This window comes from Trichechus manatus, unplaced genomic scaffold, assembly GCF_000243295.1.
Source record: "Trichechus manatus latirostris isolate Lorelei unplaced genomic scaffold, TriManLat1.0 scaffold00017, whole genome shotgun sequence".
Lineage (NCBI taxonomy): Eukaryota > Metazoa > Chordata > Mammalia > Sirenia > Trichechidae > Trichechus > Trichechus manatus.
Window position 1 is genome coordinate 8,700,190 of NW_004443953.1, and position 19,477 is coordinate 8,719,666.

The window sequence follows — 19,477 nt, forward strand, 5'->3', positions numbered from 1 at the left end:
GGAGTACCAGCACGGGGGTGGGGGTGGGGGAAGGGGATATCAGACAATACAGAGAGAATTGTTGAAGATTTGTTGGCAGAAAACTTCCCTGATACTGTGAAAGATGAGAAGATGTCTATCCAAGATGCTCATTGAATCTCACATACGGTAGATCCCAAAAGAAAGTCATTATAATCAAACTTACCAAAACTAAAGATAAAGATGGAATTTTAAAGGAAGCTAGGGATAAGTGAAAAGTCACCTACAAAGGTCAGTCAATAAGACTAAGCCTGGACTACTCAGTAGAAACCATGCAGGCAAGAAGGCAATGGGATGACACGTACAAAGCCTTGAAGGAAAAAAAACTGTCAGCCAAGAATTTATATAGCCAGCAAAACTGTCTCTCAAATATGATGGTGAAATTAGGGCATTTCCAGATAAACAGAAGTTCAGGGAATTTGTAAAAACCAAACCAAAATTATAAGAAATACTAAAGGGAGTCCTCAGGTTAGAAAATTAGTGACATCAGATAACAACCCAAGACTAGAACACAGGACAGAGCAACCAGATATCAATCCAGATAGGGAAGTCACAAAAATAAATCAAAGCTAAAACACTGAAAATAGGGAAACAGAGGTATCAATATGTAAAAGATGACAACATTAAAACAAAAAAGAGGGACTAAAAAATGTAGTCATAGATTTTACATATGGAGAGGAAGTCAAGGTGATATAAATAAAAGATTGGTTTAAACTTAGAAAAACAGGGGTAAATATTAAGGTAACCACAATGGAAACTAACAATTCTATATGACAAAATAAAAACAAGAAAAACATAAAGACTCAGTGAAAACAAAATCAACAACAATGAAAAAGATGAAAAGAAAATACATAAAGAAAAATGACTCAGCACAGAAAATTAAGTGGAACAAAGAAACCGTCAACACCACACAAAAAAACTGATTGAATCAATGCTTTCTAAGGCCAATAGCGCCCCTGTATCAAATTAGAACAACAGGGTGCAATAACTGAAATTGTCAATCAGTCTTGGAAAATTTTATCAACTCGATTTTCTCCCCATTTTCCATCAGCAATCCTAATATTCTTTCCTTTTTCTGACCTTCTTACTTTTATCACATTCTTAAAAGAAAATTTCAAGAATGAGAGGATTTAGCATATAAAGCTGACATCTTTTCACTACTAAATTTCTTTCCAGGTGGCTTCTGAAAAGCTAAAGTCAAACATTTAAGATGATCAAAACTAATTCTTATAAATTATAATAGAAAAAAACTGCATACAAGTGTCCAAAAATAGGGGACCCATTAAATAAACCATGATTTATTCATATGAAGGAATATAATGAAGCCATTAGAAATTATGCTTGAGAAGAATACTTAATGTTATGAATTCTTACATTAAAAAATAGCCTATAAAATAACATAATATACAATTTGTAAAACAAAAAAGTGAGAGAGCAAGTGTGTGTGTTTGTGTAAAAGTACAAAGAAAAAGGGCCTCCAAAGACAAAAAACAAACAAAAAACTGTACAGAACTGTTATACTCTAGTTAGTGAATTTGTTTTTACAGGGATAAGGGTTAGTAATTCTAAAACTACTTCATAAGTATTCAAGGACTGAGGAATTAATAAATATATTGTGGTTAATGAAAGCCAGGTTTCTCACAGATGGAGTTGTATTAACAAAACAAAAAAAAAGGGGGGGGGCGAGTAAGGCTAAAATGAATCCTTTGGCATTGAATTAGAATTGGAGGTATCAAAATGAACTCATAGATTTATACATATATCTTTTTCTCATAAAATCATACATATATACATACATATACATATCCAACAGACAAGTGGATATATAAATAGATATAGGTATCTGTGTATACATAATTATACTTCCTAGCTTTGTCCACTAAGAGGACATAGAAGCAATGACACCCAAGAAAACTCTAGACTGCAGCTAGAGTCCAGATTTTAGTTTCTGAAACTACTCTCTAATAAAATGAACCAGGGATCCTTGGAAAAATGTCTGATTTCAGGGCTGAGGCAGGGAAAGCACAGGATGCCAGAAAGTATGAAAATGTTCAAAAATAATGGGGGAAGTCAAAAGGGTACAGAAGCCAACTTGGGAGAGTCCTAGTAGCTGAAAAATGGGAAAATATGAATGGAAAAATAAATAATGACAATAATGGATTTCACCTGACAGAACAAAACAAACATCCACGAGTCTATTCTGATATAAACAGTTGAAACAGACAAATAACTGAATTAAATAATTAATTAAATGAGTGAATGAACAAACTAATGAATGAAAAGGGGATAAGGGAAAGTGCTTCCTTACAGTAGAATTCCAAATTAATATATACAGGAAGGAATGATGGAAATAAAAAAATCACCATAGTAATAACTGTGTTAGGCAAAAATCACCAATGGATGCTAAAAATAGTGAAGGAAAGTATGAAGAGAGACAAATCTCAAACTATCTCTCAAAAGATAGTTATAAATTATAAAACAAACAAACAAAAAAAAGGAACTTAACTGAGAAGAAGCCTGGCAGACACCACCTCAAGTGTATGAAGTTAACATTACCAGTCATGAGACATAGCTACATCATGATATGCATGATACACTGAGAGGGTACAACATCACTTCTGTGGTATTCTTGGCAAAAACATTTAACCTGAATATAATCATGAGGAAAATCAGGCAAACCCAAAGTGAGGGACAATCTATAAAAGTGTCAAGGTTATGAAAGATAAGGAGACTAAGGAAACATGACAACTAAACACAATGTGGTATCCTGATAGGATCCTCATTTAGAGAAAGGACGTAAATAGGACAAAATTCAAATTGATGAAATCTGAATAAGGTCTGTAGATTAGTTGTTGATAGAACTGAATCAATACGGAGGTTATGTATGATATTAACATTAGGGAACACTGGGTGAAGGGTATATGGAAATTTTACTGTTCTATTTTAACACATTTTTTATAAGATTGAGAGTGTTTCAAAGAGAAAATTAAAACCAACTAAATTTAAAATTTCATTAAGAAAAGGCTGACCCTACAGAAATAAAAAGGATAAGAAAATACTATAAACAATTGTATGCCAATAAATTAGACAATCTAGAAGAAATTGACAAATTCCTAGAAACACATAAACTTCCTACAGTGGCTCAAGAAGAGATAGAAGATCTCAATAGACCCATAACAAGTGAAGAGACTGAATCAGTAATCAAAAACCTCCCAGCAAAGAAAAGTCTTGATTCAGATGGCTTCACTGGGGAATTCTACCAAACATTTACAGAAGAAGTGACTCCAATCGTTTTTAAACTTTTCCAAAAATTAGAAGAGGAAGGAACACTTCCTAACTCACTGCATGAGAATAGCATTACCCTGATACCCAAGTAAAGCAAAGACAACAAAAGAAAAGAGCTTCATATTCATGGCAATGAAGATTCAATTACTATTAGTGACTTTAAATTTAATGTGTTCTTTTCCAAATTTTTTAAAATGAAGTGTGCTACTTTTACAGTTAAAGAGAAAACCATACATGTCATTCAGAAGGATTAAAAACACTCAAAACAATATACAGATAATCCCCAGAAACTGTACATAAAAATATCTAACAGAGGCTAAAGTACCTGACTGAATCCTTTCCCTTCTAGTAATTTTAGAAACAGATTAATCTGTAAATTACTTATTTCTATTATTATACAGTTTTTGAATCACTACTGAGTGCTGGAAAAGAAAGAATCAATAAGCTGATTGTGCATTATCATTTTTACATACGATATACATACTTATAACTACAAATATATCTGCAAATATAACAGGGCTGGTACTATATCTAAAAATTTAATTCCTTCTGCAACTTCTCTCCAACCTTTTCTGACACTAGGGTTCATTAACAGGTCAGTGTTTGTGGAAAAAAAAAGTTATAGCAAATACAAATGAGTTTATAGGGCCACAGCTAAAACTTCAGGAACTTTAACCTTCATTTGTGAAGTGTGACTAATAAGGAGTGGCAAATCATTTTCCTAGATAAGTAAACCATGTGTTAGTTACACAAAAGGGTGTCAAAAATATTTATGTGTTTGGTATTACCTTACTTCCCTTCTTACTCCTGATAGCTTGTGTTTGTAAACATCCCTATTTTTAAAAATAATAAAATCATAGGAATATTTGATAATAAAAATATTGGAGGCTTATTTTAAAACATTCACATATTTTAGAACAGCATAAACAAGAAATTAAAAATCATCCCAAATTCTGCTACCCGGAGATGGCTACTGTTAGTAGTCTGGTGGAGGCTGTCCTGGATCATCTCGCTAGGTATATGTTCACATATAGATGTAGACACAGAATTCATAAATAGAATTGTACTATTTTGCAGTGTTCTATAACCTGAAAGATATTTAGGTTATTTCCAAACCTTTAATTTTGCAAACAACCTCATAATATACATCCTTGTAGTACATATATCTTCACAGATAGGCTTACTCTACTTTTAAAATTGTCATAAGTCTTTTGAGAATTAAAAAAATTATTTTTTAATTACATAAATGTCCAAAAAGGGTATACCGTCATGTAGAAAATAAAAATCCCTCATAATCTCAATCTGTCAGGCGCACTTTTCCATCTGCTGACAATCGTCTCTCAGTAAATGACAACTCTATCCTTCCAGTTGCTCTGGAAAAGTTTTGGAATCATCTTTGGCTTCTCTCTTTCTCTAAAAACCCTCATCCACTCCACCAGCAGATTCTGTTAGTTTTCCTTAAAAATATATGCAGGAGCCAATCAATTCTCACCAATCTCACCCACACTAATTTGGTCCAGCCACCATCATTTCTTGCCTAGCCCTAGAGTGTTTAAGGTATGAAAAGCTCATTGACATGGTTTCTGATTCCACACTGCAACTAACCTACAAGAAATACCACTTGTCAAGTTTTGGTGTAGTATCAAAAAAGAATACCCACAATATCTGAAAAGGCTATTAAGATACTTTTCCCTTTTTCAACTACATATCTATGTGAGGTTGGATTTTCTGTACATACTTCAATTACAACATTGTATTATAACAGCCTGATTGCAAAATGAGATATATGAATCTAGCTGATTTCTATTAAACTAGACATTAGAGATTTGCAAACATATAAAACAATGCCATACTTCTCACTAACATTTTCACTGTTTTAGAAAATATTGTTGTTTTTCATGAAAAATCATGTTATTTGTTAACATGTAATGGATTTATTAATGCTATTTTAAGTGAATTAATAAATATTTGAAAATTTTCTGAGTGCTAATTAATATGGTAAATATTGATAGATATAACCAACATAAACATTAGTGAACCACTGCTATGATGGCTTCCCTCTTATTCAGAGTAAAATCCAAAGTCATTACCATTACGTGGTTTGACTCAGTTCTCTCTCCAGCCTCCATTCCAGCCCCTCTCTGACTTCATTTCTAATAATCCCTTTCCCTTGTCTCTTACAGTGGCCTATTTGATCTTCCTTGAATATAGCAAGTAAGTTCCTACATGAGAGTCTTGACACTTGATTTCCTTAGCATTTGGAATAAACTTCCTCAGATAACCCTATGGCTCTCTCCCTCCCTTTAATTCTTTCTTAAATGTCACCTTATCAGTGAGATACTCCCCAAACATACTAAAAATACTGCAAAACTGTGCCTTTCATCTATTTTCTTTACTGTGATTTATTATTATTATTATTTTTATATCAGTCATTGCCTCTTGAAGGAGCCCTGGGGGCTCAACGGTTAAATGCTCAACTGTTAACTTAAAGTTTGGCAGTTTGAACCCACCCAGCAGCTCCGCAGGAAAAAGACATGGTGATCTGCTCCTGTAAAGGTTACAGCCAAGAACACCCTATGAGGCAGTTCTACTCTGTCATATAAGGTTGCAGTGAGTCAAAATCAACTTGATGGCACCTAACAACAACAATGTCACATCTTGGCTTATGTTATCTATTCTGCCTGTCTTGAGTAAAAGCCTGTAAGGACTCTTTTGTCTTGTTCCCCACTGTATGCTTTGGGCCTAGAACAGTGCCCGGCACTTAGTTTGCCTTCAATAAATTTTGGTTGAATGAATGACTGAATCTGTTATCTTACTGAATTTATTTTGCTTTCCCTTTGCAAATTCTTGATTTGATTCACCTGGTTTTTCTCAACAGTGCTACTATAAAAAATTTTAAATTCAAGTATGTTTTATCCTAAAATAAGGAAAAAAAAAAAAAAAAAAACAGAAATGGTGGGAGAAAATGTAGGTATTAGAAATGACTTTCATACCTGGCATACTCTGAGAGCTTGGTCCAAGACAGTTTTGGTATCAGTGTCATAATCTGGGCAGGGCAGCATGGCTCGGCTGAGATGTGCCTGTAGCAGGAGATGTGCTTTGGTGTGGGGACTGTCAAATGAATGAGGATTTACTTCAATGGGAAGACATTTTGCCAGTTCACTATTCATATGATCTTCATTGTGTCTTACTGGCAAATCTGTGTATTCTTCTGCATCCTGAAACAAACAAACACATAAAAATATGTATTAATCTGCTGGATGAAAAGTGTAATTAATGTACTTCTTAGTTTTAATTGTTGACATTTAAAACACAGTTTAGAAAAACATTAAGACAGCCATATCTCTTAGAATTTTGCTGAGTTCAATACTGTTACTACTACTTAAGCAAAAGATAGTAATGTACAATATACCTAAACTTCATGACTGTTCTCCTTATTAATATAGCAATACAAGTAATAAAGGACCTACTAGGCATCACACACTATGCTCCACACTGGGGCCACAGCAGTGAACCAGAAACCAAGGGTTTATCAAGACTGCCTGTCTGCCTTTAGGGTGTTGGCAGGGCCATGTTGTCTCTGAAAGCTCTAGGGGAAGAGCCTTTCTTGTCTTTCCTGGCTTCTAGCAACCCTAAGCATTCCTTGGCTTGCAGTTGCAGCATAATTCCATTGTCATACGGCTGTCTTCCCTCTGTCTCTCCTTCTCTTTTATAAGGAGTAACTCAGATTAGGTTAGTACCCACCCAACTCCATATTAATTTAACTGACAACATCTTCAAAGACCCTATTTCCAAACAATGCCACATTCACAGGTATCAGAGTCTAGGATTTCAACATATCATTTTGGGGACACAATTCAATCTACAACATGGAATAAAAAAAGTTTTTACTTTTAATCTTAAATCTGGTAGAGTTCAGTAGTAACAGGTAGCGTCCATTACATCAATCAGTAAATATCTTTGAAACCTACTGAATGGAACTAGACTGTTCCATTAAAAAAACAAACATCTACTTATTAGTGCTGGTTATGAAGAAAAATCTTATTTTTCCAAATATGTAGTTATTTGAGATTCAGCCTACTGCTGTTGATATGAAAGCTCTACTTTACTCATAACATTAACCAGATAGGTTATTATTCACACATTGTTTGATATACTTTGATAGAGTAATAGGGGCAGGACTTATCTTCCTGCAACAACAAAAAGACAAAACATAAGAAACAATGGTTTTCAAGCTACTAAACACAAGGCAGTGAAAACCAGTGATTCCTGAGATACGAGAAACAAACTAGGTGAGTGCTATGATTGCCCCAGCTTACTGCATAGAGAGTTTCCAGACAGGGGTGCAGGAAAAGGGAATTCAGGTGTACCTGGTAGAGTCCCTAAGCTGAGGAGATGAAGCTGAGAGGCCAGGGAGATGAAGGTGGCTAGAGTCTGCAGAACTTAGTACCAGAGAAGAGAGCTGCACACACATACACACACACACACACACACACACACACACACACACAAACACACATACACACACACAGAGAGCTCTAGAGATCTGCAGAAGATCCCCCCTGAGTTTTCAGCAGACTACTGAATAGTGCATGCATGTGAAGAAATTACTCAAGGTCAGGAATAGAAGGAACTGTGTCCAGCACAGGGCCAGGAATAGTGCCTGTTCCCACCCTAAAGACTAGAGAAACTTGTAATTCACAAGGTATAGGGTAGAGAAGGAACGTCTTGCCTAAGTAGTGAGGAATAATTAGGCCTAGAATGAGTATTACTATGAATGTGCCTAACAAATCAACAAAGCAAGACCTAAAGGGATCAAACTTTTTCCAAGTAACTATTTACATTCTAGAATAAAAACTCAAGATTTATAGGAATACAAAGCTACACAGGATTCAGGAAGAGAAAAATAACAATCTCTGGCATCTAATCAAACATTACCAGTCATGCAAAAATGCAGGAAAACATGACCCATAATGAGGAGAATAATCAGTCAATGGAAACTGATACAGAACTGCTAATTAAAATTAGCAGCCAAGGACATTAATGTTATTATAACTGTATTTCATAAGTTCAAAAAGTAAGAGCTAACTATCCAACTAAAACTTGTAGAGATAAAAACTACAATGTCTGAGACGAAAAATACACTAGATGGTATTAATGGAAGAGTACACATTGTAGAATAAAAGATTAGCAAACTTAAAGACTTCAACAGAAGCTATCCAAAATAAATAAGAGAGAAAAAAGATTTTAAAAAGTGAACACAGCGTTAGTGAGCTCTGAGACAATTTCAAGTGGCCTGATGCACATGTGATTGGAGTCCCTGGCAATGGAAGGGCAGGGGGAAAAAAACATAAAAAAAATAATGGCTAAAATTTTTCCAAATTTTTTGTGAACTATAAATCTACAGATACAAGAAGTTCAATGAACCCCAAAGCACAACAAAAATGAAAAATTCACTGTGGTATATCTTAATCAAATCGCTGAAAACCATTGATAATGAGAAAATCTGAAAAGGAGCCATAGGAGGAAACACATATTATGTACAGAGGAACACAGATAAGGAGGACAGCAGATTTCCTATTAGAAACAATGCAAGTGAGAAGACAGTGGAGCAACTACTTTCAAGTACTGAAAGGAAAAAAAAAAAAAAAGCATCAGCCTAGATTTCTATATCCACTGAAAATATCTTTCAAAAATGAGGTTTTTCAGACATACAAAAGTTGAGAGAACTCAGCAGGACCTGAACTGCAAGAAATGTTAAAGCACATTGTTCAGGCAGAAAACAAATAATACCAGATGAACATAAGGATCTACACAAAGAAACGAAGGGCACTGGAAATGGTAACTACATGCATACATACATAAAAATTTGTTTTTATAAAAAGATAACTGATTCCTCACACAAATATAATAAAGAATGCATTGTATGGCTGTAACACATTCAAAAGTAAAATATATGACAACAGTAGCATAAATTCTGGGAGGGGAGAAATAGAAGTATACTATTGTGAGGTCCTTTTACAAGACATGAAGTGGTATGATATCACTTGAAGATAGATTATAATAAGTTAAAAATGTATTCAATAAATCCTAAACCAACACTTGAAGATAGATTATAATAAGTTAAAAATGTATTCAATAAATCCTAAACCAACCATTAAAACAGCAAAACTGAAGAGCTAGAGCTAATAAGACAACAAAGGAGATAAAACAGTTTCACAAGGAATACTTGAAAAGAAGGCAGAAAAAGAACAAAAAGAAAACAAAGAACAGATGGGGCTTATAAAGTATATTTCAGATCATAATAAAACTAAATTAGAAATCAGTAAGACTACCTATTTCAAGGCTTATTATTAACCTACAGTAATCAAAAAAGGGTTGTACTGGAATAGGATAGAGTCCAGAGATATACCCATACATATATGGAAAACTGATTTTTTGACAAAGACTCAAAGATAAAGCAGTGGAAAAGAATAGTTTTTTAATAAATGGTACTAGAACAAAAAAATGGTGCGATAAAAAAAAAAGAACTTTGATCCCAGCCTTGCATCATATACAAAAATTCACTCAAAATGGATTACAGACCTAAATGTAAAAATCTAAAACTGTACAACCTCCAGAAGAAAATATAGGAGAACACCTTTGTGATCTAGGGTTATCAAAGATTTTTTTGATAGGAGACCTAAAGCATGATACATGAAAGAACAAATTGATAAACTGAGCTCCATCAAAATTAAAAAATTCTGCTTTTAAAAACACACTGTTAAGAAAATGAAAATATAAGTTAAAGACTGAAAATATTTGCAAAGCATATACTTGATAAAGAACTTGTATTCAAATACATATACTACAAAGAACTCTCAAAACTCAAATCAGAAAACAGTCTAGTAAAAAGTAGGCAAAACATTTTAATAGATATTTTATGTAACGATGAGCAATATCATTAGTCACTTTTGTAGCTGTGAGGTGCCTTGAGTCGGTTCCAACTCATAGCGACCCTATGAACAGAATGAAAAAGTGCCTGGTCCTGTGCCATCCTCAAAATCGTTGCTATGTTTAAGCTCATTGTTGTGGCCACTGTGTCATTCCAACTTGTTGACGGTCTTCCTCTTTTTCACAAACTCTCTACTTCATCAAACATGATGTCCTCCTCCAAAGGTTTGGTCCCTCCTGACAACACGTCCAAAGTACCTGGGACAAAGTCTTGCCATCCTCGCTTCTCAGGAGTATCCTGGCTGAACTCCCAAGACAGATTTGTTCATTCTTCTGGCAGTCCATGGTATATTCAGTATTGTTCGCCAACATCATAATTCAAATGCATCAATTCTTCTTCAGTCTTCCTTATTCATCGTCCAGCTTTCATATGCATATGAGCTGATGGAGAATACCATGCTTGGGTCAGGTGCACCTTAGTCCTCAAAGTGACATCTTTGCTTTTTAACACTTTAAAAAGGTCTTTTGCAGCAGATTTGCCCACTGCAATGCATCGTCTGATTTCTTGACTGATGCTTCCATGGGCATTGATCATGGACCAAGGAAAATGAAATCCTTGACAACTTCAATCTTTTCTCCGTTTATCATGATGTTGCTTACTGGTCCAGTTGTGAGAATTTCTGTTTTCTTTATGTTGAGGTGTAATCCATACTGAAGGCTGTAGTCTTTGATCTTCATTAGTAAGTGTTTCAAGTCCTCTTAACTTTCAGCAAGCAAGTTTGTGTCACCTGCATATTGCAGGTTGTTAATGAGTCTTCCTCCAAACCCGATGCCACATTCTTCTTCATATAGTCCAGCTTCTGGGGTTGATTGCTCAGAATACAGACTGAATAAAGTATGGTGAAAGGATACAACCCTGGCGAACACCTTTCCTGATTTTAAACCACACGCACTATACAAACTTGACATGGTGACAAGTGCTATGAAGAAGAGATAAATGAAAACATTAAGGAGTTCAGCAAAGAAACTTGACCAAGTTAGGAAGGTTGAGAAGGCTTCCTGAAGAAAAACAACATGCAGTATCCCCTTGTTCTGTCTGAACGACTGCTTCTTGGTCTATGTACAGGTTCCACATGAGCACAATTAAGTGTTCTGGAATTCCCGTTCTTCACAATGTTATCCATAATTTGTTATGATTCACACAGTTGAATGCCTTTGCATAGGTAATAAAATACAGGTAAACATCTTTCTGGTATTCTCTGCTTTCAGCCAAGATCCATCTGACATCATCAATGTCTCACCTAGTCATTAGGAAAATGCAAATTCGAATAGCTAAAATTAAAATGACTGATTGTCTTAGTCATCTAGTGCTGCTATAACAGAAATACCATAAGTGGATGGCTTTAACAAAGAGAAATTTATTCTCTCACAGTCTAGTAGGCTGCAAGTCCAAATTCAGGAAGTCAGCTCAAGGGGAAGGCTTTCTCTGTTGGCTCTGGAGGAAGGTCCTTGTCATCAGTCTTCTCTTGGTCTGGAAGCATCTCAGCACAGGAACCTCAGGTCCAAAGGACATGCTCTGCTCCCTGCACTGTGTTCTTGGTGGTATGAGGTCCCCATGTCTCTCTTTTATACCGTAAAAGAGATTAGCTTAAGACACTGTCTAATCTTGTAGACTTCATCAATATAACTGCCACTAATCCATCTTATTACATCATAGTGATAGAATATACAACACATAGGGAAATCACATCAGATTAAAAAATGGTAGACAATCATATAATACTGGGAATCATGACCTAGCCAAGTTGGCAGATATTTTTGGGAGACACAATTTAATCCATGACACTGATATATCCAGTGTTGGCAAGGATGTGGAGGAGCTGGAACTCTCATACACAGCTGGCATAGCCGCTTTGGAAAACAGTTCACATTTTCTTAAAAAGTTAAACATACAGCTACCATATGACCTAGGCATTCCACTCCTAGGGACTCACCCAGGAGAAAAGAAAGTCTATGTGTATCTAAATATGTGTACACAGAATTTAATTGCAGTTTTACTTGTAACAGTCAAAAACTGGAAAAAAAATCTAAACGTCCATCAACAGGAGAATGGATAACCAAATTACACCCATACAATGGAATGCTATTCAGCAAATAATAAAAAAATGAACTATTAATACATGCCACAACATGGATGAATCTCAGAATAATTATACTGAGTGAAAGAATCCAGATAAAATAAGAGTGCATACTCTAGGATTTCATTTATATGATATTTTGGAAAATGAAAACTAATCTATAGTGGTAAGGCATATTGGTGATTGTCTGACAGAGGGGACAGGTGTGGAAGGGAGTTAAGGCTTACAAAGGGGCACGAGATAACTTCTGATTGGTACTCGTGGATTTTTGCCTATGAGATAAGATTATGTGTTGGAATGCCTCAGAAATATCATGATTTCAAATTTAGTATTATGAAAAAAATTGAGGCTTTTTTTACTATCTATGTATAATAAGCCTTCAGCTCGTCATGCTTAATGTGCAATTTCAGAAACCTCTGCCTTTACTGGATGCCAAGTATATACTATAAGAATACTAAATAACAAAGGGCAATGCTGATAAAGTGTTATATCACTATGAAAAAAATTCTGCCTATATGAATGGACAAATTCCTATTTCAAAGCTCTGAATGGAATAAATTCATTTAAATAAATATTTGTTGAATACACCATTTGCTATTCCAGGCTTTGGGCATACACAAGCTCCCTAGTAGGGAAGACAGACATTGTTCAATTAATCACATAAATAAATGCAAACTTGACGTAGTGACAAGTACTATGAAGAACAGATAAATGAAAACATTAGAGAGTTTAGCAAAGAAATTTGACCAAGTTAGGAAGGTTGGGAAGGCTTCCTGAAGGAAAAGGCAGTTAAGCTAAGATTCAGAGGATGAGCAGATATTAACTAGGTGAAGACAGAAGTGAAGATGTTCTAGAACAGTATATGTAAAAACCCTATTATTGTTGTTGTTGTTAGTTGCCATCAAGTAGGCTCCTCCACATGGTGGCCTTATGTAGAACAGAAGATGTTGCCCATCCCATGCCACCCTTGTGACTGTAGGTATGTTTGAGTCCATTGTTGTGGCTATAGGGGCCTTATAATGGAAGGGAAACAGGCGAGACCAAGAGATTGAAAGAAATTGCTTAAATATAATTTCAGTTGATTTAATATAGGATGCTGGGAAGTACTTTAAATGAGTATTATTTGTAACACTCTATTCAATTGAACTGGGCAAGTATTTATGATGTCTCTCATCTTATTTTGTTTTAGAATGATCAAAAAACAAACAAACAAATACACAAACAAAAAGACAGCTACTCTACACTGTTTTGAACATTATCTGTGCCTATTTTGGACTGCTTTATGAAAGAAGCATATACTGACACATTAGCAGTTTTGCCCCTATGTGATATCTTGGTTTTCTTTCCACCTGTCATTTCAGTTCTTTCCTTTTTCTTTCAAGTAATCTGCAAAAAAGAGGGACTAGCTATTTTTTTTTAGATTTCAGCACTGAAGCACTGTCACCTGCTGGCTGATCCACCTGAACCTAGTATTCAGACTCCATCCAAATCCCCATCAGCAACTATTGACCTATCTTTCCAACCTTGCCAACTGGTTTAAGAGAAACTGAACAGCAGGTAAGAGATAGGAAAGAAACCTAAAACACAATTTTCCCCTTCAAGGAAATTAAAATTATATTGGGGAAAATGATTTATATAAACAATCAGTTATTTTAAGTACAAAATAAAACAATTTATTCAGGTAAGTGTAATAAACTGAATCGGATGTGTTGGAAAGCTTTCCAAAACAGGCAGAATTTGTTCTAGGTTTAGAACAATTTGTAGAAGAGGAGAGAGGGAGATTCCCTGCATTCTAGGCAGAGAAAATAGTATGAGCAGATCCATAAAACCAGATAAGAGATCTAAGGTTTAAGCCTCAGGGATGAGGAGAATGATGATGCTATTAATAGCAGAGAAGTTGGGAACATTCAGTGAGTAGGAGCTTTCTGACAAGCATGCAAAATACATTTAAAGAGAGGGCTAGATAGTTGGGTGGAGGTGGTGATGGGAAACAAAATCAGCTTTGAATCTGTTATACACTCTAAAAACTTCTTGATATTTTAAGTTTCTTTCTATGGTTCATAAATATAACTCCTCTGATCTTTCTCCAGAAGAAAATTCAATAGGAATTTGAATACTGCAAACTGAATTGGCTCTCTAGGTTTCAGATATGTAGGCAATAGGATCAGACTTAAAATTATATGCAAAGTTCAATTAAAATAAAAATTATGTGGAAAATAAGAATGACTGAAAGTACTAATTAACAGTATTTTCTAAGTAATCCAATTCCCTCAGTAAAATATATTGTTGTTAGGTGCTGTCAAGCTGGTTCTGACTCATAGTGACCCTATGTACAACAGAACAAAACACTGCCTGGTCCTGTGCCATGTTCACAATCGTTGCTATGTTTGAGCCCATTGTTGCAGCCACTGTGTCAATCCATCTCGTTTAGAGTCTTCCTCTTTTTTGCTGACCCTCTACTTTACCAAGCATGATGTTCTTCTCCAGGGACTCGTCCTTCCTGATGACATGTCCAAACTACATGAGACAAAGTCTCGCCATCCTTTCTTCTAAGGAGCATTTTGGCTGTACTTCTTCCAAGGCAGATTTGTTTGTTCTCCTGACAGTCCATAGTATATTCAATATTCTTCACCAACACAATAATTCAAAGGCATCAGTTCTTCTTCAGGCTTCCTTATTCATGGTCCAGCTTTCGTATGCATATAAGGTGACTGAAAATACCATGGCTTGGGTCAGGCGCACCTGAGTCCTTAAAGTGACGCCTTTGTTTTTTAATACTTTAAAAAGATCTTCTGTAGCAGATTATCCCGATACAACATCTTGTCTGATTCTTGACTGCTGCTTCCATGTGCACTGATTGTGGACCCAGGTAAAATGACACCCCTGACAACTTCAATCTTCTCTCTGTTTATCATGATGTTGCTTATTGGTCCAGTTGTGAGGATTTTCATTTTCTTTATGTGGAAGTGTAACCCCTACTGAAGGCTGTAGTCTTTGATCTTCATCAGTAAGTGCTTCAAGTCCTCTTTACTTTCTGTAAGCAAGGTTGTGTCATCTGCATATTCAAAGGTTGTTAATGAGTCTTCCTCCAGTCCAGTAAAATATATAAGCACAATTTTAGATATACTTATCTTGTTCAAATTTAATTATATACAAGAGACAGAGAGAGAGAAGACAATAATATAAACTGGACATTTCCCAGTCTTGGTTTTCAAGTGCCTCTCAAAGAGTGAACATCTTTCTAAGCTGAGTTTGATTTTAACATTCTAAGATGTACATTTTGCATAAAGCATGACTTGTAAATGCAAGCTAACATTTCAGTTGGTGCTAAATTAAAGAAAAAAAGATTTGCTCCAATGCTAGAGGAAAAACTAATGATATTGAACCCAATGAGAAGCAGCATATCTGAACAGGGCTGACTACACGCTTATTATACTTTTGGAATTATTTCCAGGTAAATTCAATCAAATGTGCTTTTTGTTGTATTTGCTTATTTTAGAACCTAAACTCCATGTAAGATGTGACTCCACTGTTCTCCAAACTATGCTAAATCTGCTTGAGTTACCCAGTGTATTGCTTTAATCCCCTTCTTCACTAGGATTGTGAATTTGCTCACTGCCAGCAGTATCAGTATCAGATGAGTCTGCTAATACTTGAGTACATTTTAGGTTGGGAAAAATGCTCTGTAGTAGAGAGATCTTTCTAAGACTATAAGGGGGTCATCAGACCTTTAATATAGATTACCCAAAGACAGTAGCTTTACTGAAAATTTTAAATTTAAAAATTGAGTGTTGCCTCTTCTCAGCAAATGGAGCAGTCTTTCTAGTCTAAGGGTTACTTAATTTTCTTTGCAGAAAGTTATATACATTAATAAAAACTGAAAGTATTTTGATAACCACAGTGGGGCAAGGTCTTAGTGTTTACCAACTATTTACTCGGCATATACTACCGTTGGGCGTACAACGATGAACGAATACAGTGCCATGATTTCCTACCCTCATGAAGCTTTATAGTACAGTGGGGGAGACAGACCTTAATTAAAATTTCCCACAAGTGTAAAATGACAACTAGACAAGTACAATGAGGGAGAAGCACAAATAATAATAGTGGGTCAGGGAAGGTATCCTTGAGAAGGTTATGGCTGAAGTGAAGGATCATTGTTATTAGTTGCCATTGAGTCGATTCCGACTCATGGTGAGTCCATGTGTACAGAGTAGAACTGCTCTATAGGGTTTTCAAGGCTGTGATCTTTTGGAAGCAGATCCCCAGGTCTGTCTCGTGAGGCACCTCTGGATAGGTTCGAACTGCCAACTTTTCGGCTAGTAGTTGAGCACTTAACAATCTGTACCACCCAGGGTCTCCTGAACTGAAAGACAGTAAAATACTATTAGATAAAAAGGGTAAGGGAGACAGGTTAAGGTTCAAAGTTGAAATGAAAACAAGGAGACTGACACTTATTATGAGAAAATATTCTTAAGAAGGCTTAACATTATTTTGCAAATACAAGCTATACTATATGTATACTTGATAGTGAGATATAATCCAAAAGTGTCTCCATTACTATTTAATATATGCTTTTGATAAGGAGCCCTGGGGGCACAGTGTTTAATGTGCTCGGCTGCTAAACAAAAGGTCAGTGGTCTGAACCCACCAGCCACTCTGCGGGAGAAAGATGTGGCAGTCTGCTTCCGTAAAGATTACAGCCTTGGAAACGCTATGGGGTAGTTCTACTCTGTCCTATAGGGTCACTATGAGTCGGAATCAACCTGATGGCAGTGAGTTTGGCTTTTTTTTGGTTTGTTGATAAGTAAGGTCTTTTTTCTTATTAAATTTGACACAGGCAACTGTTTTGTGTGTATGTGTGTGTATGTGTACCTCAAAGGAGTTGACATTTGGTTTATAAATGTTTATGAGATACATCAATAATTTCTGTAGTTTAAAATTATCCATAGTTAACTGACTGAGGTCTCATCAAATGCTGTTACTTGCTTTGAGGATCCCTCCTTTTCTGCTTCCTGTGTTTGAATTATAGGGGAATCCAAAGAATGTGGTAAGTAATCACACCCTTAGAGTTAGGTATTACTTATTACAGATTATTAGGGTGGTATCGTGTGGTAAGGTGGTGGAGAGAACGATAGACCTGAGAACTGATATGACAGGTAGATTTTCAGCTCTACCACTTACAAGTTATGTGACTTCTGAGAGTAATTGTACCTCTGTAAGTCCCAAGTTCCTTACCTTAAGTTGGGGTTTGGTGTGAGGATTCAATGTGATAGTGTTTATGAAACACTTAAAAATTATAAAACTGGGTATGTTAGGCATTATTACTATAATAATAATCCCCACGTCTGATACCATGTTGTTGTTTTTAGCTGCTGTTGAGTCAGCCCCCAACTCATGGCGACCCCATGTGTCTTAAAACTAAGTTTTAAGATTTAATTGTTGGAGTATTCTACAGTTTTCAGTTGTAAATCTATGTTTACAATTATGTAAATACACTTCACTACCTGAAATAAAATTTAATTAATCTACTTTTTAATGTAATAATTAAAATATTATTTAATGAAATAAGTGGTTTTTTTTTTTTTACTTATGCATTACTAGTAGTTGTCCATTCATCTTAACCAGGTAATCTTACAATTTTTATGTGATTGTGTTACTGAACATATTGGTTCTTTGAAAGACAATGTTCCCATAAGAACAAATTCAAAGTTGTGGGTCCTACAGAGATAGTCAAGTTAAAGGTAACATATTCAGGGTTTTGCATCCTCTTGAACTACGGACTTGATACTGTAGGCTTTAGTCTCTAATCTTCAATTAGGTTTCCTTTAAATCCATATTCGTTAAATGTTCACAAGTACATTAGAGTGTAATAAGGAAATATGCTCTCTTCAGTGTACCTTAGTGGAACTACTGCAAAATATTGTGAAAGACATGGCAAAAGAATGAACCATTTATAGTACACACCTAGAGCAACTTCTGACGGAAAAGTATTATGGATAGTTACCTTACTGTGCAACTCTATAGTATTTTGTAATTAAAACCCAAGTTCTTGAACCACAAGGATGAAACAAAAAATACTTATTTTAGATCAATTAGAAGAAATAACAAATATTATCTGCATATTTTGTGGTTTGATGATGGACTTAAGCAGATTTTAAAGTGAAGACTGACTGAAGACAACTGCTGTTTAATCCTCAACTGCTCTGCCAGACCTTCCTGTGAAACTCATGGTCATTTATTTCTGGAATTTCAGATCACAATTTTTACAAGTTATTTAGAATGTTGCATGTTTGCTTCACCACTTTACTTAGCCCTTACATCCATCAGGTATTTTATTCTGGATGTTTCAGAATACTTACAAAAAAGATTTTCTTTTCCTTAGTTTAGATTGCATATAAAAAAGCAGCAATCCCAAGATCACCAAAATCCCTGGGTAAAACAAACAAACAAGCAAACAAAACCCTTTTCTAGCCACTTCTATCTCAGTAGGATACTTCTATTTACCCCCAAATTACTTCTCTAATTTTAAACAACTTGTCTAGTTAATTTCCTGTGTGATCACTGACTGTAAGTGAGGTTCATTTTCTTATCTACATCATGTAGGTAATTAAAGGAAATTGAAAGTGGGTAGTGAAGCTTTTATGCAACTGGGATTGAAGCTGAATGAAGGGCAGCGAGGTCAGTGGAGTTCATTATATTTTTATGTGAGAGGCTGGTTTTTCTGCCCTGTCCTTGTTTATTTAGTATAGGCTGGACAGACTACTAACTGCAAATCTGTGTGTCTGATTTGCCCAGCTGTCCTTGAATAAAGACATCTTCCACTGCAAATGTTAAATCACAGTGATTGACAACCTATGATGAAATCTGCTTGTAAACCCCCTGCTACTGTTTTTAGATTGCAAAAGAAAAAAACAGAATAAAGAAACATCTTTCAAAATCACATCAAATGGGCCCTGCTGTTCACTCAAATACTTTTCATTTTGTTTCCCTTTTCATTACCAACCTCAATCTGTTCTACAAATGCCATAAACTCAGCTGCCCATCATAAAGTAAAAAAATAAAATAAAAAATAAAAGTATATACATATGTATGTATGCTAC

The 19,477-nt window shown here is 35.3% G+C and overlaps 1 protein-coding gene across 5 annotated transcripts in view; it reads right to left on the bottom strand.

The window, feature by feature from the left end:
* ASCC3 (activating signal cointegrator 1 complex subunit 3) overlaps nucleotides 1-19,477 on the bottom strand; it is a 414,547-nt gene that overhangs the window by 25,393 nt on the left and 369,677 nt on the right. For all 5 annotated transcript variants that reach the window (XM_004372420.3, XM_023727600.1, XM_023727601.1 and 2 more), the window contains one exon: nucleotides 6,297-6,521. In XM_004372420.3, the coding sequence (XP_004372477.2) occupies nucleotides 6,297-6,521 (225 nt within the window). The remainder of the gene's footprint in view (nucleotides 1-6,296; nucleotides 6,522-19,477) is intronic.